The 25,262-nt window shown below is 39.9% G+C and overlaps 1 protein-coding gene across 2 annotated transcripts; it reads right to left on the bottom strand.

Moving 5' to 3' along the window:
• Positions 1-585: 585 nt before the first annotated feature.
• LOC121578035 (G2/M phase-specific E3 ubiquitin-protein ligase-like) lies at positions 586-21,753 on the bottom strand. Of its 2 annotated transcripts, XM_045223808.1 has the most exons (9): positions 21,642-21,753; positions 7,235-7,541; positions 7,068-7,147; positions 6,741-6,793; positions 4,860-5,173; positions 2,930-3,108; positions 2,526-2,698; positions 1,156-1,370; positions 586-1,081 (listed from the first exon to the last, which is right to left on the bottom strand). In XM_045223808.1, exons 1-9 carry the CDS (start codon positions 21,732-21,734, stop codon positions 846-848), a joined length of 1,650 nt encoding a protein of 549 aa, XP_045079743.1. In that variant the 5' UTR covers positions 21,735-21,753; the 3' UTR covers positions 586-845. The 2 variants fall into 2 exon arrangements, with proteins under 2 accessions (XP_045079743.1, XP_045079742.1); XM_045223807.1 differs by lacking the exons at positions 586-1,081; positions 1,156-1,370; positions 2,930-3,108; ... (2 more) ...; positions 7,235-7,541; positions 21,642-21,753 and adding exons at positions 5,273-5,362; positions 5,482-5,549; positions 5,628-5,896 and having other exon boundaries at positions 2,672-2,698.
• Between the last annotated feature and the right edge of the window lie 3,509 nt (positions 21,754-25,262).

Raw genomic sequence — 25,262 nt, 5'->3', positions numbered from 1 at the left:
TGGGGACCCAAACATGCAGGAGTACTTGGACTTTGCCATGGAACACAATCAGTTACAGAAGCCAGACAACTGGGAGTCTGCATCCGAACTGTACATGAAACTAAAAGAAATGGCTCAGCTATGAAATGATCAAAAAGGGAGGGTTTTTTGTAGTGGTGGAATACTGCTGTCTGTCTGAACACAATATTTATGAATCTGTCACCCAAAGCTTAATTGTTTTTAAGTGTGAAGTAAATTAATCAAAAATAATAATCAGTATTTATTACACTTTTTGTAGTATTGAGAGTAATGGATCTAAAACATTTTCAAAATGTTTACTGTGAGAAAAGAACATGCTCACATACAGTAACATTATAAAAACAACTTTGGCAACTGCACTTTAAAAGTGCACCTTTAATAGGGTTGGGCATCAAGAACCAATTCCTACTTGGAATAGTTAAAAAAATTACGATTCCATCGGAATTGTTTCTTTATTGGAATCGTTTTGGAGGATTGGGTTTCAAATCTGATCATGGGTTCCAAATTTAACATGCGCAAGTTTTGGTTTCTGTAGCGGCCAGGTGCTTGTTGTGTTTATTTTTTATTTTACATTGAAAAAGCCCCGTCAAACTGCAACCCACCTTTGAATCAAAATAAAACTTTCCTCTTATTTGTGAAATAAGCATGTGACCCGTTTCAACTCCACCACTCAAAGAATCGGAATCGAGAATCGATAAGAACCGGAATCAAAAGGAAGAATCGGAATTGGAATCAGAATCGTTAAAATCTAAATGATGCCCAACCCTAACCTTTAACAACAACAACTTTTTCAGAGTCTTAACTCTAGGGGTCATCCATCATATAGCTTAGAAACAGCCGAATCCTGGACTATTTTGAATTCCAAAGTCCATTTGTGACTTAAACAAAGTGTATGAGTCTAGGAGTGGTAATCTCAAGGAGTTTGAACATGTATTTGCCATTGGGAACGCAGAGTCCTCCAGGAACTCTATTTGTGGCAGTGGTTCCAAGCCAGATGGGGGAAGTGAAGACAGCCCAGTAGCAAACATCAAAACATCTTCCACAGACACAGCAGCCTGGCCTTCTGCAAAGAAAAACAATTCAGATACATCACTGCCATGTGTTTTCTTAACTAGTTATAAAAACAAACTAACAAACCTTCACAATCAAGGAGATAGTCTGCCCAGTAGGCCATGGTTTGACTTTCTTTAAGTCTTCGATTACTCCCCGAAGGACTGAGGTCAGGTTTGAAGAGTCTCTCAAGTTCAAAAGCAGTGAGTTGCCTTTCAGAGTGGCACATGACAGGGGCCAGCAAAGTAGGGTGTTGCTGTAGTGCAGTCAAAAACTCCAGGGTTGAAAGACCATCTCTGAATCTACAGAGCGAACACAAACATTGTTTCACTGCTGTGTAGTGCCAATTGAATTTAAAATTATCTAAAGAAAACTATTAAATATTCTCTTCTCTACAATTACTATCCACCTTAACATAGTTGAAAATTGATTTCAAAAACCCTATTTTTGCATTGCACATTAAATGTTAATTGTTACAAACTGTAAGTATAACACACAGAAACAAAAGACTGGAATGACACAGACGGATGGGTGGCTTGAGCACTCACACGATGCCTTCAGAAAGTCTACACACCCCATTGCACTTTTTCACAACTTTGTTTCGTTATAGATTCAATTTAAAATAGTAATATTAATCTTTTTCCTCATCAGCCTACACACAATACATCATAATGACAAAGCAAAAACAAGTTTTTAGAAATTGTAGCAAATTTAATAAAAATTAAAAACTGGAATATCACATTCGCACAAGTTAATTAACCATTTTCTCAGTACACTGTTGAAGCACCTTTGGAAGTAATTCCAGCCTGGATTCCTCGTGTATGAAGCTACAGGCTTTACACACAACATCACCACACTCTTTATATCTGATTTTCAGGGACATTTACAAGAGATACTAAAACCTCTCTGCATGTCAGGATCTCTATGAGAACTGAGGGCAGAAATAGATCCATATGTAAATGACACTGCTACAGTATGGAGCAGGTGGTTGGATAAACAGCAGCAAGTCATCAAGGGTTTGATGGGTAAAGTGAGCCTCAAACCATCACTCTGCTGCCAGATGTGCAGCAGAGGTGGATGGATCACTTTAAGGGGTAACTGGACTGATTTTTCCTCTATGGAAGAGTTAGTCAGGAGGAGAAACCTAAGATCTAATTTCTGTTTTTGCTTTGTCATTATGATGTATTGTGTGTAGATTGATGAGGAAAAGGATTTAAATATATTTTAAATTGAATCTATAAAGGTGTGCAGACTTAATGAAGGCACTGTAGTTTGACACAGAATGAAGTGACATCACATATCCGTTGAAATACACTAAGGTACAAATTCTGATTAAGGACAAATTGATAACAGATATACATACTTGCATAAACCAAAGATGGGGACCATGAGGCATTTCAAACAAAAAATTCATACATAAATAAATAAAAATCTCATCACTACAAATATCATCTTACCTGTCAATTACAGATGAGTTGCGGTCAATGATATACCATTGGAGGTAGTCTGACACGATTTCTTTCTTTTCTTCCACAGTAGCCACATGTCTCAGACAACCTGCTGTCTGTAACATTGTGCTGTGTCTCATCATACATTCTTGCAAAGCATCCAATGAAGCAGCATTCTCAATCTGAAAGACATGAAAATGGGCAAAAACACCCCAGTCATTAACTGTATGCACTGTATCTCCTTGCCTATTTTTTTAATAACGTACATAGCAAGGTGTAATCTTACACTATCAAAAACTAATAAATTAATTAAATATATTCCGCACGTGATATAGGAAGTAAACATTGTCTCAAAATAACACTGCAGTAAGTATGAAAAACTCTGCCCTACCATACCCTTATGCTATTCTCACCTCTTGCAAAGCTTTCCCTATTTCTTCATCAGTTATTAAATTATTTGTTGCTTTGAATGAAGGCTGGCCTGCAAGATAATGTACAAGATCTTCTGACAGGAAATGGGGTCCTGGACCTCCATGCACAACTGACACAGCAATCATCTTTCCTGCCAAGTAGTATTCATCCTCCCTAACAGCTGTGAATGAATTCATATTGCAAAATTAAAACAATGCATTACTGTATATACTGTAATATGCAAGCATATGTCATGTGATATACAGTGGGGGAAAAAAGTATTTAGTCAGCCACCAATTGTGCAAGTTCTCCCACTTAAAAAGATGAGAGAGGCCTGTAATTTTAACCATAGGTACACGTCAACTATGACAGACAAAATGAGAAAAAAGAATCCAGAAAATCACATTGTAGGATTTTTTATGAATGTATTTGCAAATTATGGTGGAAAATAAGTATTTGGTCAATAACAAAAGTTTCTCAAGACTTTGTTATATACCCTTTGTTGGCAATGACACAGGTCAAACGTTTTCTGTAAGTCTTCACAAGGTTTTCACACACTGTTGCTGGTATTTTGGCCCATTCCTCCATGCAGATCTCTTCTAGAGCAGTGATGTTTTGGGGCTGTCGCTGGGCAACACAAACTTTCAACTCCCTCCAAAGATTTTCTATGGGGTTGAGATCTGGAGACTGGCTAGGCCACTCCAGGACCTTGAAATGCTTCTTACGAAGCCACTCCTTCGTTGCCCGGGCGGTGTGTTTGGGATCATTGTCATGCTGAAAGACCCAGCCACGTTTCATCTTCAATGCCTTTGCTTATGGAAGGAGGTTTTCACTCAAAATCTCACGATACATGGCCCCATTCATTCTTTCCTTTACACGGATCAGTCGTCCTGGTCCCTTTGCAGAAAAACAGCCCCAAAGCATGATGTTTCCACCCCCATGCTTCACAGTAGGTATGGTGTTCTTTGGATGCAACTCAGCATTCTTTGTCCTCCAAACACGACGAGTTGAGTTTTTACCAAAAAGTTCTATTTTGGTTTCATCTGACCATATGACATTCTCCCAATCCTCTTCTGGATCATCCAAATGCACTCTAGCAAACTTCAGACGGGCCTGGACATGTACTGGCTTAAGCAGGGGGACACGTCTTGCACTGCAGGATTTGAGTCCCTGGCGGCATAGTGTGTTACTGATGGTAGGCTTTGTTACTTTGGTCCCAGCTCTCTGCAGGTCATTCACTAGGTACCCCCGTGTGGTTCTGGGATTTTTGCTCACCGTTCTTGTGATCATTTTGACCCCACGGGGTGAGATCTTGCGTGGAGCCCCAGATCGAGGGAGATTATTAGTGGTCTTGTATGTCTTCCATTTCCTAATAATTGCTCCCACAGTTGATTTCTTCAAACCAAGCTGCTTACCTATTGCAGATTCAGTCTTCCCAGCCTGGTGCAGGTCTACAATTTTGTTTCTGGTGTCCTTTGACAGCTCTTTGGTCTTGGCCATAGTGGAGTTTGGAGTGTGACTGTTTGAGGTTGTGGACAGGTGTTTTTTATACTGATAACAAGTTCAAACAGGTGCCATTAATACAGGTAACGAGTGGAGGACAGAGGAGCCTCTTAAAGAAGAAGTTACAGGTCTGTGAGAGCCAGAAATCTTGCTTGTTTGTAGGTGACCAAATACTTATTTTCCACCATAATTTGCAAATAAATTCATTACAAATCCTACAATGTGATTTTCTGCAATTCTTTTTCTCAATTTGTCTGTCATAGTTGACGTGTACCTATGATGAAAATTACAGGCCTCTCTCATCTTTTTAAGTGGGAGAACTTGCACAATTGGTGGCTGACTAAATACTTTTTTTCCCCACTGTATATGGTCAATGAGCATTAACCAACCATTAGTAGCCTATAGTACACATCCAACCAATATGCATACCCTTTGCATTGTAGACCAAGAACCGATGTCCTTCTGGTCCATCAAAAATGGGCCGGTCTTTTAGGTGTTTCATCAGTAGAGTTAAAAACTCTCGTCTTGGACCACCAGTGTCAATTCCCTCTTCCAGAACACCAGTATCATCAGTAAATTTTACCAGCATGTCACAGGTTTCAGAATATGTTGTACGCTTGAAACCTCTGACTGCCCCATCCCAAACATTAGCCCTTGAGATGTTAAACCGGCTGACTTTTTTATGATCAATAGGAAGAGACAGGTTTGCTACGATGTCAGGTAATGCAATGTCCGTCTCCTCCCTGTAATGACAAAAAGTTAATTCATTTGTGGATTTTCCAGATATACAAGAACTATTGTACAGTGAAAAAACTGGAGTGCTATAGTCAAAAGCATATTACATTGCTGTGTGTTGGAAATTCTTCACATTGACAGCAACCGGCTCTTCGTCCTCCTGCTCAACATTTGGTGAATACAGGTCTGTGTATTTACTGTTGGGAAATTGCCATTTCCATGTTAAAACATCTTACAAACAAAAATGTCTTCCCCATGTAATCAGTTCAATACATTTAAATTATGTCAGTCATTATCTTTTCTTTTTTTTACTTACCTGTAGCAAGACATTTTTTCTGGATTTGCTTCCGGTGGATCCAGATCCTCAGCATCAGATATTACTATCTGAAAAAAATATTAAAATGTCTGAAACAACAACACTGAAAGCAAGAAATGTCATGCTGCCACAGTCTGCCTTATTACCTGTCCTGGCTGAATTGTTGATTGTCCTGTGCATCTCTGAAACATGATAAAACATATTAAAATGATTAGCTCCATGATAAAGGCTATAATGTAGCTTTGAGTAGCATGTAGTAGTAGAGGGAACAGAAAGATGTATTTTTAAAAAAGATTATTTTGAGAACATGTGGATAGGAGCGCTTCCTGGACTCAAATCTGAGTTAGTTTGAGTTTCTTTTTTAATGGAAAAGGTATAAAATAAAAGAAAGCTCAAACTACTATTTTTTAACTATTAAAATGTTTGTATTGCAAGTGGCCAAGCCATACAGAACCAATTTAAAAGAACTTTAATGCGTTTTTGCATCTAGCCTTCGTCAGCGAGTCAAACAGATGAAATGAGAGACAATGGGTCTTTTCTAGTGTCCAAGGTGTTCTGGGCTAGAGTGGGTGTTGTAGACATCTTAAAACCAGTAGGTGTCCTTCAGGCCTACAATAGTCAAATCATGTAAACATTATGTATATGGATGTGTCCCATGTTTCCTATTGGTGGATTACCACTAGAAAAAACCCAGTGTCTCTCATTACATCTATTTGACTCCCTGACAAAGGCTAGATGCCGAAACGTGTTGGAGTTCTTTAAGTTGGTTCTGGATGACCGTGCCACTTCAGTAAAGGCCTATAGTACCTATGCAGGATCGACAGTGATGTGGAACATATGAATGGACAGTGGATACCCCCCACTTCATTCTCACGTGTTTTTTTTAATGGTTTGGTTAATTTTTGTTTATTCAACTGCAAGAGCAACTGTATTTCAGTGGGTTTATTCTGTAAAGCTCTGCTCACACAGGCAGCTGTGGGTCCTTTAGGTAGGGGAGCGAGGGGCACCGCAGTCAGTTACAGAAACAGCTGATAGCGTGTAGCAACGTTGAGCTTATGTGCAGCAATATAAATGTATGTATAATGTGTATGTGAATAAGTAGTGAAATATCTGCTAGTAGTTTTATCTGTTTTGTGAGTTAAATAAAAAAAAAGGTGAAATTGCACTTTACCTGGTAGTGAAAGCACTGTAGCCCAACAAAATATGAATTATTATTACACGTGTGAAAATTCCTTTGTGTCCAAGTGTGCAACACCTACCTTTCATCGTCCAGCTTGTGTTTGGGAGTACTTCGATTTTGTGGTTCAAAAACCTGAGAGGAAACGGATAAAATGATCAACAACTTTCAACAGGTTCCATTATTTTTCCATTACCACATACAGTATATATCAATGCTGAATGGTTGTCTGTGTTACTGTATAATAGTTACTGCAAAATAATCAAAACAAGCCTTTTTCCACTAAAATATTGACCAGGACATTGATTTTATGCTTAAAATCCAATGTACATCTAATTAATAAATTATATGAAAATGAATAAATACAAACATACATAAATATTTTAAAAAAGATAAATAACTGATGTACCAAAGTGTCAGCACGATTGAGTTCAGCTGTGCTCCTTGTTGTGATGACAATTTCAGAATCAGAGTCTGAGGTATCATCCACTGAAAAATATAATTCAAACAACCATTATCTATCCTCCAGCAGAGTATCTAAATATGTAAAAATATTGAATCATGAGATCCACTAACCTCTTTTATAGTGTTTTTCTAGGCAAATGAAAAAAGTGATCCTGGAATATGCCTTTCCTATTTCCTTTTTATATTCTGCCAATTTGAATGGCCTTTCTGACCCAGGCACATGAACCACCTCTGAGCAGTCTCGATACAAAAGGACATAAGGTCCTTCGTGCATGTCCTTGTTAAATGTTGTCATTTTCTGGACAGCTTGTTTCAGTAGATCAGGTGCTGCTACCTCTGGGTCTGTAAATAACGGTAGTGTTTTCCCTCTTAGAGGTTTTAAATCAGTTCCACTTGGCACCATCAATCCTACGTTTATCTAGTGTAGTGCCTAAAAGAAACACCTTTGCTGGTCCATGCTTGTGATGATAAGAAGATCCGCCGACACTGTACTTTGATTATAAAGGTTTATTATAACAAAGAGTTTACAGCATCGAATTTTGACAGATACCTGCAGGTATCTAGAAAACAGCCCGAGCCAATCTGATTAGCTATTCTCCCTATTCTATTGTTCAAGACATGGTTTTATATCCTTTATGACGTATTATGGTGTGATTCTAAAAAAAACAATCCCTAGTCTTTTCTCCCTCACTCCCCATCTCCTCTTTCCATGAACATCAGTAATGCTTTCCAGATGTTACAACAAAGTAGAGCAAAGTTCAGCTGTTACACAATTTTGTAAACGTCAGCACAATCCTAGACTCTTAAGATACTACATATTTCCCCCCTTCGAGACTAATTAAGTCTCGAAAACAAAAAGAATAAGATTATGACAAATAACAATTCTTGCTCTTGAGTAACTTTAACAATAAACCAAATTTATGGAGATTAAACACATGTTTATATAGACACATTTTTGTATGTAGTGTAAATACATTATTATGGAGTGTAAATAAATTGTCATGGAGTGTAAATAAATTGTCATGGAGTGTAAATAAATTGTCATGGAGTGTAAATAAATTGTCATGGAGTGTAAATAAATTGTCATGGAGTGTAAGAGCGAAAAAACCTGTCTGGCAGCTTTCATTCCAAATATCCATCAGTCAGTCAAGACAGGAAAATTCTCTCACGGCCCCTCTGCCCTAGGCGACCACCTAAGTACTCCAGATCAATTCATACATCTTCATGAATACATTTTAAGCTATGATGCAATTGAATACATATGAAAACCCCAGCAAACAAAATACAATCAAAATGTCCACATTCAGGCTGGTCGACCCATCGGACCCTCCTGTGGATTCTCTCTTTCCTTGCCTAGACCCCATATCCCTAAACTTCAACGAAATAAACAAAAACATCTGAGGTCCCCACATGTACCCAACACAGAAAACATAATTCTTCAAAAATTAATACAGAAAGAATATAACACTGGAATGTAGTAAGAATATAACACTGGAATGTAGTCCACTACACTTCATCTCCTCCACAGTGTCGTCTTTCAATGCGACGTTGATGATGGAATCGGAACATTTCCACTCCTTCCTTGTTCCACTTCCTCCAGTCCATTCATATTGTCCATGTTTGAGTATTTGAGTCCCTCTACATATTCCCCCATATGCTTCTGGAAGAAAAGAAAATACCAAACAGTATCTTTTGCAAAACAACACATGCAAATTAAAACATCAATGTCAACTAAAATTGATATATAAATTAGATATAAAATGAATGACATTCCATTTCCCCCCTTTGATTCATATCAAAACACTAAATATCACAATAATATGTAAAGACATGAAAAATGATCGGATAATCAAAATGGATATCTATCCATCAATACTCCATCTAGCCCTACTTGTTTATCTCCATCAAGTTCAGTAACAGCTAACAAGGGCATCTGAGTGTTGTCCCCAGGCATCACAACTCCAACCCATCTCAATATCATAGCCTTCGCAAAAGTCAACAACAGAGTACAAAAACAAAACATTATACACAGCGCTATAAGAGCTGCTACTAAAATCTGAACTATCACTGCTCCCACTGGGCCCAACTGATCTTGCAACCAAGCTTTCGCTGACCATCCAGCTCCTTCTGATTGACCAAACGCATCCCTTATACTCTTCAATGCATCTATAACACTAGTGATATTATCGGAACTATCGGGGATCAAAGTATAACAATCATCTCCCGTCAGATTCATAGCCACACATAAGCCACCTTGTTTGGCTAAAATATAGTCAAGAGCCATGTCATGTTTCAACAACGTCAGTCTGTGACTTCTCTGAGTATTTGACAGAAGATCAAACCCTCGTATTGTTTCATTTGCAAAACCCTGCAAAGTATAGGTAATATTATCAATGTGATCTGCCAAAAATGTTACACCATACCATGGAAAAAGTCCAAGTCCCCACTTCTCTCCTAGACTTATCCTCTAATGGTAGGACTCCAAACTATTAAATTGTGCCATTTCCCTTTTCACCCTATTTCCAGACCTAGAGTCAGATTTAGCAGTGTCCGATGCCTTTCCCTTTTGGATAGTATAGACCTCATATGGAAGTTTCAACGTCGACATGTAACAACATCCTGTCCATCCATAGGGTAAGAATATATATGCTTTATCACCACAAACCCACCAAATATCTCGGAAATTCCCAATAGTCACATTTCCAGGCAAAAGCTGATCTTTTACCATCAAAGTCCTTCTATTCTTACTAGATGGAACATGAAAAGTTACTTTATATGTCTCACCACTAACCTTACGTTCATGCTTATCCAAAGTCATCATATACTCATCACAATCTGATATTCCCATAAACATACCTGGTCCATCATATGTTTTATTTGAACAAAAACAGCTTCTAGCCCTTATTGGTTTCACCTCCAATGCTTCAGGAATCGCTGTTAACTGATTTTTATTCTGATCTAACAAATTGACATAGGGTAATTCATTTAACCAAGAGCAATTAAACTTAGGCCTAAACAAATGTCTTGACAATGACATCATCATATCTGTTACTGATTGTTGCTGATACAACAACCATGATAAAGCATAAGATTGACACGCGGTTGATAGAGGTTGAGCCACTGTCTCTAGGATTGAACCCCACGTGCCTGGTGATGGAATTCTCAGCAGACATGGACCCTCAAGATTCCTCACTGATCTTACAGAATGAGTTAACTGCTGGAACCATAGATTCCTACCTGCCCATCCATCTTTAATTTGCAAAACAGAAGAGTCAAATCCATATGCCTTCCATTTAGTTTCTCTCTTCCCTAACGAGCGGTATTGATCAGATATATGTTCTTGCTTTCCATCAAAATCCAATAACTCATCCTGTACCCCGGGATAGTATTCTCCACTATTTCAGATGAATGTACATGATTCACTGCTACCATCTGTTCTCCTATTTCAACGCTATCCTTACTATCATTTACAGCACTCTCCATCTGTATCACAGACTTCTGAGTCACGTTTACTACATCCTTTAGTTTCAGGAAAGTTGTTGTTGGTGTCTGTGTCACATTACCGGGGCTTGTTATCGCTGTTGTAACATTAATTTCTTCCAAAGTTATTGTTAAAATAGTGGCTTTAGTTGATGTATTAACACTCTTGATTAGGTCCAGTGGCAAAGTTACAGATGTCCTCTGTGTATTATTTATTGTTGGAGTAGCTACTGTAGTATGCTGCTCCTGAACTCCTTTGGTAACTGTGGAAACTTCAACAGACTTTAAAGTTTCTATCATAAGCGTCACCTTACGAGTTACATAGCCTTCTATCCAGTAATTCTTAACCGGAACAAATTTGAATGCTGGCTCTAAATAAGTACAAGCATATTCTCCCTGATCTTCCCATGTAATATTACGCAAAATAAGTGAGCAATCACTCATAACCCTTTTCCATTTCATATCGTTGTACAAAATATACTTCCTTTGGTCAGGTGGCACAGCTTCTACTTCTAGTCCTGATAACAACAATTCTTCTCCATAATTGTCTCTCCACGTGGGAGGAATGTCACCACCCCCACTCCGTCTCTCACATCTACAAGGAAGATGAGCTGTGCCACCCATCCTAGCCCTAATGACAATATTTTTGTCTAAAATTGGTGTTGGAACGAGTTTCTGAGGCGCCATTGTAATGAAATGTGATACATTTATAGCTTTAACAGCTGTCAATGTTGAAAGAGTTGAATTGCTTCTTACTGTTGTTGCATTAGGTTGGAGTGTTGATGTAATAGTTGTGGATTCATCTATTTTCCCTATACCTTGGAGCTCTTTACTTATACTTCCCTCTATCACCACTAGTGTCACTACATTAACTCTTAGTCCCGACTCTAATCCCTCACTTTCAAACTGTGGATTATAAAAAATACATTTATAATCACCTTGATCCTCCTGCTGGGAATTGTACACATAGAGAGTACAATCACCCTCAATCTTCATTCTTCTCTTATCATTCAGCAACGCATACTTTCTCAATGCAACTGCTCCTAATAGATCTAAACTCCTGCCATGGTTGTCTTCCCACTGAACTCTAAATTTCCCTTCACCACTGTTCTCTCTCGTGCACTGGCATGGAAGCTGAGCTGACTTTCCTAGGGTTACTTCTACCCTAGTTTTCGTAACGTTTTGGTCTGACTTTTCTCCTAGCTGGTCTGGGCCTACTTTGTCTAACTGAATCATCAGCTTCTCCTGTAACAGAGTTGCCCTTGGTGATCTCTGTGGTTTCACATTCCACTGAAATATTCCCTGTTGTGTCTGGGACGTATTGAAAGTCAATGTCCCCAAATCTCTTTTCCTTCCCATCCATTGCAGAGTCATCTCTGGCACCATCAGAAGTGTACACATTATCATCACTGTTGTCCACAACATGAACAATCTCTCCTTCTGGGTGTTGACTCTGGATATTGTCAGGCATCTCTCCTTCCACCTGTTCTTCCCTATCGTCATCCTGCTCTCTTGAGCCTTCAACATCCTGTCTCTCTGTGCGTGGCACCACTTCTGCAGGCGCTTTAACGCAATGTGACAAATGATACCACGTTGGAGATCCTTTAACCTGGACAGCTGTTCCAGTACTACGAACAACTTCAAATGGTCCCTCACGACGTTCGTTATACCACTTCCTTCTAAATACCTTCACGAACACCTTGTCCCCCGGTTGCACTGTACTCCTTTTTTGCTCATCAAGCTTCTCCTGCACCTCTTCTTTTCTTTGCCTGTCAGAAACATACGTGGACAGCTTTTTATGAAAATTGGCCATATATGTAACGTATGCTCTCATTTCATCTTCCAAGAGAGCCAAGCTTGGACCCTTTCCGCTTGTTCGCAAACAAGGCGTAGGCATCCTTCTTCCTGTGACCAGTTCATGGGGTGTCATACGTAGATCACGCAACTCACTTGAGCGACACACCATTAATGCTAAAGGAAGCGCCGCTATCCAGTTTAGACCCGTATGCTGGCAAATTTTGATAATGCGATTTTTCAAGACACCGTTCATTCTTTCACAAATCCCTTGACTTTGTGGGTGATAAACTGCTCCTAGACGTTGCTTAATTCCCAATTTTTGCAACGTCAATTTCACTGATTTATCCACAAATTCTTTCCCATTGTCTGAGGATATTCGGTCGGGAAATCCCCACCTGCTTATGACTTCTTTGCACAAGAACTTAGCAACCGACTGAGCATCTTTTCGCTTGGTTGGACAGGCCTCCGGCCATCGTGAAAATCTGTCAACAACCACCAACATGTACCTTTTCCCATCAACTGGTTTTATCATATCAACATAGTCGATAACCAACTCACGCATAGGACCTCTCGGTGTGGGAATGTGGCCAGGAAGAACAGTCACACCCCGGCGAACATTGTTTTTCAGACAAATTGTGCACCTGCCTATGACATAGTCAACTTGTTCAAGCAAATATGGTGCCCAACAACCATACTCCTTTGTGATCTTTCTTTTAACCTCCCCCCTTGCAACATGAGCTAACCCATGTGCTTCCTGAATCATCAGACCTAATAGGTCTGGAGGCGCTACTATCAACCCCTCATGGTTTCTCCACAGACCAGTAGCATCTTTGACGGCACCTCGGTCAAGCCATAACTGTTTGTCGATCGTAGAAGCAGCTTCCTGCATCAAAATCACATCCTTAAGCGTAATTTTGTCTTCCAAGTCCACTGCATGAGTGACCAGAAAAACTTTGCCCAATTTGTCCGCTCCTGTGACGGCTTTTGCAGCTTCATCAGCAGCTTTGTTCCCTTGTGTTACTTTTGACCCATCTGTCTTATGAGCTGCACACTTTGCTATCGCTATCTCTGTAGGCTTCATCATAGCGTGTAACAGTTTCATTATTTGCGCATGATGTTGTATCGGAGAACCATCCGTTTTCTTAAACCCTCGACCTTTCCACACTGCTCCGAACAGATGACATACACTATGTGCATATGCTGAATCAGTGTATATCGTCACTCGCTTTCCTTCTGCTAACAAACATGCTTCTGTTAGCCCCACAAGTTCAGCAAGTTGTGCAGACGCAGGCTGTGGTATTACTTCAGCCTTCTCGACGACAAATCCAGTTCCTTGGGCTTTGACTACTGCATAGCCAGCGCACAATTTGTCTCCCACTCGATAACAAGACCCATCAGTCCAATACTCCAGGTCTGCTTCACGTAATGGAAAGGCTTGCAAATCTGATCGAAGCCTTGAGTATTTCTCTGCTTCCTGGACACAATCATGTGGTTCACCATCCTCTGAAGTTGGCAAATTCTCGGCTGGATTCACCGTATCACACCTTACTAGGGTGACATCTTCCTGCTCTAAGAGCCTGTGATAGTCTCTGAGCCTAGGCATAGTCAATGTATATTTCCCAAAGTTCAGAAGATTTCTGAGACTATGATGGGTAAGAATTGTTACTGGGTAACCCATTGTAACAGATGATGCTTTGTTATACATTGAATATACTCCCACCATTGCTCTGTAGCACAGTGGTAGTCCTAGTTCTACTTCTGAATAGGCAGTAGAGTAGTAGGAAATAGGCTGAGGATTCGTCCCTGTGCCTGTCGGCTGACAAAGAACTGCACATGCATATTTACCTCCAGTAGAAGTAGACACATATAGCAAAAAATTCTTAGAGTAGTCTGGTAATGTGAGTGCAGGTGCCTCCTGCAACCTCTGTTTGATCGTTTCAAATGCCACAAGGCCTTCCTGTGTCCAGGAAAGATTGCTATGGAGTTGACCATTTCCAGTATCCTTGACCATAGCTCTCAAAGGTCCTGTCAAACTAGCATAGCTCTCCACCCAAGCTGAAGAATATCCAGCAATACCAAGAAATGTCATCATCTCTCTGACAGTTCTAGGCTTCGGAGCCTTACGAATAGCTTCCAGTTGGCCATCCGAAATGCTTCGATTTCCGTGTGTTATTTTCTGACCCAAATAAACAACCTTCTCCTGGCAATATTGCAATTTTTTCTGTGAAACCTTATGTCCCTTTTCTGCCAATACCTGTAGCAATTTAATTGAGTCTCTATGACATGTTTCCTTATCCTGTGAGCAGATAATTATATCATCTACATACTGAATGACAGTGCTTTGCAATATCTGATCTATCCCTACCAAATCTTCCTTCAATACTTTATTGAAGATGTGCGGGCTGTGCCGAAAACCCTGTGGTAAACGATTGTACTCATAGAACTGTCCCTTATATGTGAACCCAAATAAACCCTGACTCTCTACACTAAGTGGAACACTAAAAAATGCACCACATAAGTCTAACACCGTAAAATGTGTCGCATCAGGAGGAATTTGGGCTAACAAGGTATGCGGGTCTGGCACTTCCGCTGGAAAGTCAGTTACTACCTCATTCACTGCTCTCAAGTCATGAACCACACGATAAGTTCCATCTGGTTTTTTCACAGGTAACAGAGGTGTGTTACTCTGAGGATTTTTTGTTGTCCTTAAAACACTTGCTTTCAAAAGTCCTTCAATTTGTGGTTCGATCCCTTGGATTGCTTCATCTTTCAATGGATACTGATTCTTCCAAGGAGGTCTAGCTCCTGGTCGAAGTTCAACTTTCACCGGTTGGGCTGATTTCACAAGTCCAATATCGGTACTGTGTTGAGACCACAAAAATTCTGGAACTTGTTGCAACATCTCCTCTTTCATAGGGTCTGAATCCATCTTCACACTGCAAATAGATTTGTGTGTTATCCGTACAGCTTGTGGCTCTCCTTGTCCTTGAGCCGAAATCATGATTTTGAGGAATCGATGATCTTCAGTCCTCCAAATCGCCAAATTCTCTTTCATTGGTATGAAAACAGCTTTCTCTGCTTCTGTCATCATTTCTCCTATTTGCTTCTGCTCATAGCCTTCAGAAACCAACAAGGTCACATGTGGCACACTCTGCTCAATCTCAAATTCCTTATCCAGATAATCGTCTGTGTTTATCTTCATAGCTGCTCCTTGTGGTCCTAAAATTATGCAACATGAGGTAAGTTGAACTTTCTTTGGTTGACGACTCAGCCATTCCTCTGAGTCCGATTGGGCAGCATTCTTGAAATACTTGAGCGTACAATGAGATGGATATTCCGGAAGCCTCGCATCTGGCATGTTTGTCACAATGAATTTCTCCCATATCTTAGCCTGCTTCAAAAAATCTTCACTGAGATTTCCAATCCAGAATACTGAAGAAGAATCCATCTCAGTCGTCATCGACAATTGGTAAACTTTTTCCTTTGGCATCTCTACCAGACAGCCGTCTGGTGTACATTTTATTGTACAGTTCAATTTACACAATGCATCTCTTCCCAACAATGCAATAGGTGTATGTTCTGATACTAGTATGGGTATTGTAATTTTCTGATTTTCATAGCAGAGCTCAATTGGTTCCGTAAGAGGAATCAGCTGTTTCACTCCCTCAAATCCGATTGTCCTAATTAGTTGATTGGACATAGGGAGATGTGTAGCATCTTCAGGCCGAACACAGGTAAAAGCAGCTCCGCTATCCGCCATCACTTCCAATGGTCGTTTGTTTACTTTCACCTCAATTGTTGGATCTTTTTCCGGTCCTGATGCTACCAGCTGACACCCCCCTTTCGGATCTTCTGGGCACCTCTAGAATCCTTGCTCCGGGCCCCTATAAGGGTTCACCGGTCCTCCAGATGATCTTGACTGGCCCCTGTATCTTCCTCTGAAATTCCCTCTGGTGTTTCCTTCTGGCTCATTACACTCACGGGCAAAATGACCAACCTGTCCACAATTATAACACACTTCTGAAGATTGCTGGAAGTGTGGCTTGAATCTTCCTCCTCTTCCTCTTCCTGAACCTTCTCGTCCTCTTCCTCTCCAATTCTGTCTCTGTCCAGAAACTGGCTGTGGATATGAAACAACTGGTACCGCTATTGGTGTCTGATACAATTGTGGTTGGAACTGGTTTAGTTGAAGCTGTGGCAGTGATTGTTGATTTGGTTTACCCTGATTCTGCATCACCAGAGCTTGTTTTTTCCTTCTTATTCTCCACCAATTGTATTTGATTGAGTTTTCTGAGAGTTTCTTGGTCCTGTTCTTTCTGGTTGTGTTCCTTTTTCCGGTACAGATCCACTTGATGGGCTATATGATCTGTATAGACACCTTTTGTCATGCTCCCAAGTCCAACCACTTCTGCCAGTTTGCTCCTTACCGGTAAGGGCAGTCCCATCTGTAGTTTAGCTCTCAAGATTGACTGCTCAATTTGACTCACATCTGGATCATTTCCGGTAATATTTCTCCACACTTGATGAACTCTTGACACGTAGGCTCTCGGATTTTCTTGTTGTCCTAGTGGGTCAATCAGAATGTTGTCAGGATGCACATTTGTTGGAAACGTATCCTTCAGTGCTCTCCACAGCCGATTCCTGCTTGCAGCCAACAATTCAGGATCATTCACAGCAGTTCCCACGTATCTATGAAGTCCAGCTCTCTGAAAAATTTCTTCCATGCCTGGAATCCCAAGGAGATTAGCCAAAAGTCTCTTAATGTCTCCTATGGCAGACTGTGTTCCCACCGTAATTTCTTCCAACTTTGAAATCCAAGGATATGCTCCATCTTGAAGAGTAGGCAGCTTCTCAAGTATATCTGACATATCGGTGTTCTGCAAAGGCTTATATTCTAGGTTTTGTCCTCGAATGATCACCGGCATAATTTTCTTGCTAGTGCCATCTTTCCTTGGCCTCAATGTATATCTCTTCTCAGATTCTTGGGATTCTTTTCTCAGCAGCTTCTTTTCCTTCATCTTCAGCTTATTGAGTCGTTCTTCCAGTTCTTTTACTTCTTCTAAATCATTGGCCTTATACAGGAATGATACGCATCGGTCTATATCTCTTTCTACTTCTTCTGTGTTAGTCATTGGAGGATAAAATCCTCTTGAATATGAAGCACCTTTAGTCTCCAAATCTTCATCGTTGTCTCCATCTTCGTTTTCATCAGAGCTCGAATCGCTTGTATTCTTCTTCTTCCAACTTCCATCACCCCTTCTTTCCGCTCTGGCCAACCTCTGTCTGATGACAGGGTCATATCCACCCATGATCTCTTCTGAATCACTCTGATCTTCATCATCATCATCATCATCATCAAGTTCCATCCTCCTTGATCTCACTCTACCCTTAGTCTCCAGACATCTCGTTGTCTTCCTGCCTTTGGAGTTTGGATTCATCTTTATGGTCGTTTCTGCTTGTCCTCTCTCTATTATTCGTTCATCCTCATCTCTGATGCAATAATCACCTTCCTGAATGATCACTGGAAGCTGAGGATAAACGTCCTTAAACTTGGCTTCTTTCTCATAAGGTGGGGGTGTTTTTGCTGAATCCATATATGAGAAAGGTGTATTGACTTCTGCCACTAGTTTTTCTGTCACCTTCACCTCTTTTGCCATTTTCTCTGTACCTCTGTCTCTCTTGTCTTTTGTATCTTTTATCAGTTTTTGTCCTTCATTTTCAAACAGCTTAAGAACACCCAGCTCTTTTTGTCTTTTTTTCTTTGCGAAGTTTTCCCTTCTTCCCCTTCTTTTGTTCTGCCTTATACGTGGATACAAGCACTTGCGTTATCTTGATGACGTCTGGGTTAAGAGTGCCTTCCAATGGCCATGGTTGTTCAATGTCAGGCCAACGTTTATTCCATTTCTCAGATAGTTTTGCTATACCATTAACTAGAGGATTACTATTCTGTACTACATGAAGAGGAGTAATTGCTTTTGTAGTTTTGATGTCCTTTTTCCCCATTGTAATGACTATGTTATGTGTTTCCCTCTTGTTTCCCTCCTTTTTTTTTTTTTTTTTTTTTTAAATTAAAAAATAATTAATCAATTAATCCAATCAATCAATTAACCAATTAAATCAATCAAAAAATCAAATCAATCAATCAATCAATTAATTAAACCAAATCAACAAATTTAACCAATCAACTAATCTGATCAATCAATAATCAACCCAACTCAATCAAACAAACAATCAATCAATTAACTAAATCAATCAATCCAACCAATCAATCAAATCAATCAATCAATCACTAATCAATCAATCAATCAATCGATCACCAATGAAATCAATCAATCAACTAATTAAACCAAATCAATCAATCAATTACCAATCAATCAATCAAACAACTAATTAAACCAAATCAATCAATCAATTACCAATCAATCAATCAATGAATCGATCACCAATGAAATCAATCAATCAATCAATCAAAAAATGAAATCAATCAACTAATTCAATCAATAAATCAATCAATCACCAATCAAATCAATCAATCAATTACCAATCAACCAATCAATCAATCACCAATTCAATCAATATATCAATTTGTTTGTGAATTTTATTTTACCAAATTATTGATTGGTGGCAGTCTTACCACATCCGATCAGGAAAGGTAAAGGAAAGTAGTCAACTCCAGAGCAATTAAAAAAAATAAAAGATCTGTACCAACTCACAACCCAATTGCTTAATAAGCACCTAATTACCTTAATTTTACAGAATAATGTTAATGCTGGATTTCCAAGACAACTCTAATCAATACAAGTCATTCACGGAAACTGTAATGTGCAATTATCAATTACATAAATTCATCAGTCTGTTGCCAAGCTCTTGCGAAATGGTCACAACATGAAATATTCTATGTAAACACAATGTATCAATTATATCCTGTAAGGGAAAGTAGATTTGTGAATAATAACAGCACTGGCCTTGATTTGGACAGGGTTGCCGTCACTGGTGTCAGTTGATGTCAGCCCCTCCTCTTTCTCTCTCTCTCTCTGTCTCCTCCTTCTCGTCTCTCGTATGACATAAAGACAAAAGCACAAAGAAGAGTTTAGTGTATATATATATATTTTTTTCCACATTCACGCTAAGAAATAAGCAAACAGCTTAATTCAGGAATATTATAAATAGCTCAATAACATTTTATTTTATTCATTTATTTTATTATTATTATTATTAATCCATCAATATATCTGTCATTCACCAACTCAACCGATTATCAACAAAACAGTTTTACAGTCAAGCAATAGTTAATTCAAGAGAAGATTTCACTTGTGTGCAAAATTCCCCCTCCCGTTTTCTATTTTGTCTGCACTGAAAACGGACTCTCCCGTTCTCTCTCCAGTTCAGTGCAGGGGAGTGGCTAAACTCATGAATCCTACGCGTGCGCAGTTCAGTCACCAATGTGATTTCAGAGTGGAAGGAGCTATAGACTGTTGCTCCGTTCTCTTCTCCCATAGACAATAACACTTAAGACTTTAACAGAGCTCACAAACTGAACACATAGAACATACAGAACACAGAACACAAACCCACTACCAAGCTTGTTATCTTTCACTTATCTGCAGATTTATAGTTATGCTGTTATCAATTACAAAACATCTCTATACACTCTTAAAAAGTCCTCCCTGTAGGCTCATGATTCGTTAGTAAACGTTCTCTTTTATAGAGACTCATAAGATCTTTAAACTTATTGTCCTTCCAGGGGGCTCATAGTTTATATAGTTTAAGAATTACAAACGTTCTCACAAACAGAGACTCATAAGATATTTAACCTTAACTGTGTTGTAGGGGTTTTAACTTTTTACTCTAGGGGCTTAACATTTGAAAACAAAAATACCTAACACATTTATTTACAAGAGACTAAAAACCCCTGGTCCTTAGTCTTAGTCAACACACATCTGGAACTCATCAAGCACGCAGCCACACTCACTCTGTTTCACACACACACACGCTGACAGAGAAATGTGCTTTTCCTCCTCTCAGACACACACACACCGGATCCGTTTATACAGAGCAAGCTTGCTTATCTCCGTTCCTTTTGTCTTTTAAATTATTTTGCTAAATTTCTGCTACCTTAAGTTGCCGACATTAAATGAGAGGTCACATTGGACATACAATCCGTCAACCATATTCCAAGAGGTAACATACAATTTAATATATGTCGTACAAACTCACTGTTCCCAGAACAGACCCGAGAGTCAATCTAACAACTCTCCTGGTTTTACGGCCATCATATGGATGCCTTGGTGTCACAAGGGCTTCCTTAAATTAACGGCGCCCTAAAAGTATACTGTTGACTCATATCAAGCATTATCCTCTAAGCCTTTCATTGGACACTCCTTTCACTTTTATTCAAGGCAAAATATGTGTGTCCAAATCGGTGTGCCCTACAGACACACCTCACTGTTTGCGTTGTTCTCAACGCAAACTAATTCAGAAAATTTAGAACGGAACTCCTACCACACAGCAAACACCAGCAAAACGCACGCACAAGTAATTTAACGGTACATCTCTAACGCACACACTCTCTGGACTCACAAAACGGCCAGCGCCCAATGTAAGGGATTAAACTCACCTTATATTTGCCGGCTTCTTTGAGCGGTAGTCGTTTTGTAGCCCAGGAATGGAATGCAAAGAAGAGACGTAGCACGTCCCAAAGAACAATAAAACAAAAACCTCGTCGCCATTAAATGTAGTGCCTAAAAGAAACACCTTTGCTGGTCCATGCTTGTGATGATAAGAAGATCCGCCGACACTGTACTTTGATTATAAAGGTTTATTATAACAAAGAGTTTACAGCATCGAATTTTGACAGATACCTGCAGGTATCTAGAAAACAGCCCGAGCCAATCTGATTAGCTATTCTCCCTATTCTATTGTTCAAGACATGGTTTTATATCCTTTATGACCGTATCATGGCGTGATTCTAAAAACCAATCCCTAGTCTTTTCTCCCTCACTCCCCATCTCCTCTTTCCATGAACATCAGTAATGCTTTCCAGATGTTACAACAAAGTAGAGCAAAGTTCAGCTGTTACACAATTTTGTAAACGTCAGCACAATCCTAGACTCTTAAGATACTACACTAGTAAAATAACAAAAGATATAATTAATGTATACATAGGTAAAATAAATATAGACAAACACACAAATACATATAGAGCATTGCAAAATTGTATAGGACGGTCAGTACACCTTACCTGGACGTGTTTTCTTTCTTTAGGCCTATATCTTCCTTTTGGCCCATAGTTAAAAGACTGTCGTTCTTTTGATTTCGAGCTTCTGTACTCCATGAACTGTTTGTATGATGGGCATGGTGGTTCTGCAGAAATGGACAGAGTTCCGAAACAGAAAGTTAGAAGCCGCTCAAAAAATCTTTAGCGTTACTATCCTTAGATAGCTAGCGTTTTGGTTTTGCTAAACTTACTTTGCATAGCACTGTCCGGCTGTCGAGACGTCCCCTGTGTTTCCAATGTTTCCGTCTTGTCCGCGTCCTTTAAAAACTCCAAACACTGACCACACGTAAAGCAAAACCGCGTTAAGCTGTTCATGTGTTTGCCACAAAACGGGCAAAACATCCCTCGGCCGCAGTCCATGTTCGGGCGGTCACCATAAACTTATTTGACGCCATAAACTCCACAACAACAACACGAAAAGACCACGCTCATCACTTCCGTGTCACTTCCGGTATGTGGTACGTTCCCTTTCCGTGAAGAATCTGTCATTTGTAAATTTGTTTCGGGACTGGTAAAAGTGTTTTGCGTCTTGTTAATTTTTTTTCTAAAATGTAAATTTGTATTCTAAAATGTAAATTTGTTTTATAAAATGTAAATTTGTTTTATAAAATGTTAATTTGTTTTCCAAAATGTTAATTTGTCTCGAGCTTTGTAAAAGTGTTTCATTCTTTGTAATGTTGCTTTGCACTTCCCGGCCACCGTACCATTGCTCTTGTTTCTTGGCCCAAGCAAGTCTCTTCTTCTTATTGGTGTCCTTTAGTAGTGGTTTCTTTGAAGCAATTCGACCATGAAGGCCTGATTCACACAGTCTCCCCTGAACAGCTGATGTTGAGATGTGTCTGTGAATTGAACTCTGTGAAGCACTTATTTGGCCTGTAATTTCTGAGGCTGGTAACTCTTATGAACTTATCCTCTGTAGCAGAGGTAACTCTGGGTCTTCCTTTCCTGTGGCAGTCCTCATGAGAGCCAGTTTCATCATAGCGCTTGATGGTTTTTGCAACTGCACTTGAAGAAACATTCAATGTTCTTGAAATGTTCCGTATTGACTGACATTCATGTCTTAAAGTAATGATGGACTGTCGTTTCTCTTTGCTTATTTGAGCTGTTCTTGCCATAATGTGGACTTGGTCTTTTACCAAATAGGGCTATCTTCTGTATACCCCCCTACCTTGTCACAACACAACTGATGGCTCAAACACATTAAGAAGGAAATAAATTCCACAAATGAACTTTTAACAAGGCACACCTGTTAATTGAAATGGATTCCAGGTGACTACCTCATGAATCTGGTTGAGAGAATGCCAAGAGTGTGCAAAGCTGTCATCAAGGCAAAGGGTGGCTACTTTGAAGATTCTCAAATATAAAATATATTTTGATTTGTTTAACACTTTTTTGGTTACTACATGAGTTGAAGTCTTCACTATTATTCTACAATGTAAAAAATAGTAAAAATAAAGAAAAACCCATGAATGAGTAGGTGTCCACATTTTTTACTGGTGCTGTATGTCAGCAAAAAGAGGGGAGAGGAAAACATATTTACTCTGTTCAGCAATCAACTGCTTCCTAGACATCGAAGTGTCAACTGTATGGACCCTCTCTTCCTTCAGTGGTCCTACAAACTCACTCACCTTTGGGGTTGTCAAAGGAGAGGTCAACTCAGGAGGTTTACCGAAATCAGGATCACCCATAAACGTCTCAGACAGATCGACTATGGTGGGTTCGCTAACATCCTCCTCAACACTAGACTTGCTCCCGGCGACCTTCTTAGACATAGCATGTGTAACGGTACATTCTCGGAACACTCTAGGATACTTTTCTGATAACCCATCAGGTTCCTTTACTCTGGGTTCATTACAAACGATAGGATTTGGCACGACCTTCCCTCCAGCCAAATAATTTCCTAAAATGAATAAGACCCCCTTCACCAGTAGGCTAGGCCTCACTCCAATGACAACTGTACCAGAAATAAGATCAGACTCGAGTTCCACATCATACAAAGGAACTTCCATGCAACCCATCTCCAAGCATACTCAACCCATCTCCAAATACTACACACTGTAACTTGTTGCAGAAGTTTCAGACAAAGGCAAAACACCCTCCAAAATGAAGGACTGGGCTGCCCCAGTGTCTCACAGTATTTCATCACCACTCTGCAGAGACACAAACCCATCTGAAACAAAGCAAAACATACATATCTGATCCAAAATCTTGTTTAGGAGATGCCCCAGTCCCAACCAGAGAATGGGCTGAAGTGCTCCACAAGAAGAAACATTTCTCTCAAATTTTTCTGTTTCAATTTAGGAGACTGAGAGAAAATTTGTCCTTTCTCACGGCAGTAGTGACAAACAGGCGGATACAAAAAAACTGTTGTTTCTGCCCATCTTTTCTTCTTTGGGCGCTGTAGAAAATAACTGAAATCTTGTAGTAGGACATGACTTCTCTGGATTACTTTTTGCGTAAGGGTAACTACTGGGTGCTTTGTTTGTGAAGGTAGTTTTATGTGTCATCTGCATGAACTGTAGCTTTCTCAAGCGTGATATTATTGTGCTCATAAATGTAGGTAGCAACCCTTTCGTGAAGGTAATTCTTGAACTGCTCGAGAAGTATGAGTGTCTTTAAATCCTCAAGGTCCTTGACCTATTGAGAACCACAACACCGATCAAAAAGACATGCTTGTTCTCTTGCGAACTCAACATGGCTTTGTGATTCTGTCTTTCAGAATTTACAGAACTGTTGTCTGTATGCCTCTGGGACCAACTCGTAATCCCGAAGGATAGCAGCTTTAACAGTGTACAGTTATTGAGCTTTTCCCACTAGAACACTTTGGAGGTGCAGTGACCAAATATCTCGCGACCATTTTAGGGATGTGGCAATCTGCTCAAACAGAGTAAAATATACATCCACCTCTTTTTTGTTGAAAGGTGGTAGAAGCCAGCTCTTCTGACCAAGATCAAACTCTGTTGAGGGTGCAGGACGGCCTGACCTGATTCAGAGTGCTTCCAGATCCATCTCTCTTAGTCGACTGGCATGCTCACGTTCCTGTTCTTGTTCTCTGACTGCATGTTCACGTTCTTGTTGTTTGGCTGCACGCTCATCTTGTCTTTCACTGTGCTCGAGCTCTAGTTTATGTTGCTCCAACTTTGCCTTTAGTTCTAACTCTCGCAGTTGCACGTCTATGGGACTCACCCCACTACCTGTAGCGCCCTTTTCATCTGCCTCCTCCACCTGTAACTATCCCGGCAGTCTGAGTCGGGTCCTGTCTGTGGACTAGTTGTTATGTTCGTGATCTCCAGTTTCCCGAGGGTTCTGGAACGCTCCGGGGAGCTCTCTTGATTTCCGCACCTGCATCCCATCAGCAATCTGCACACCTGGTCCTGATCATCACCCTTCTTAGGCTCTGGCCTAACATCCATTCCCTGCCGGATCGTTAGCCATGAACAGTAGGTTTACCAGAGTATCAGTCTTAGAGCCTAGCGTTAGTTTTGTTGTTTTTGCACCTTGTTGGTTTGTTGCTTACTTACCCCTGTTTTGTTCCATCTGCAGTCACCCGTCCGGAACCTTCATCCAACCTCTGCCTGGTGGTCG

This window comes from Coregonus clupeaformis, chromosome 12 (genome assembly GCF_020615455.1).
Source record: "Coregonus clupeaformis isolate EN_2021a chromosome 12, ASM2061545v1, whole genome shotgun sequence".
NCBI classification, from domain to species: domain Eukaryota; kingdom Metazoa; phylum Chordata; class Actinopteri; order Salmoniformes; family Salmonidae; genus Coregonus; species Coregonus clupeaformis.
Note: the sequence above shows the minus strand (reverse complement) of the source record. Positions and strands in the feature narration are given on the sequence as shown.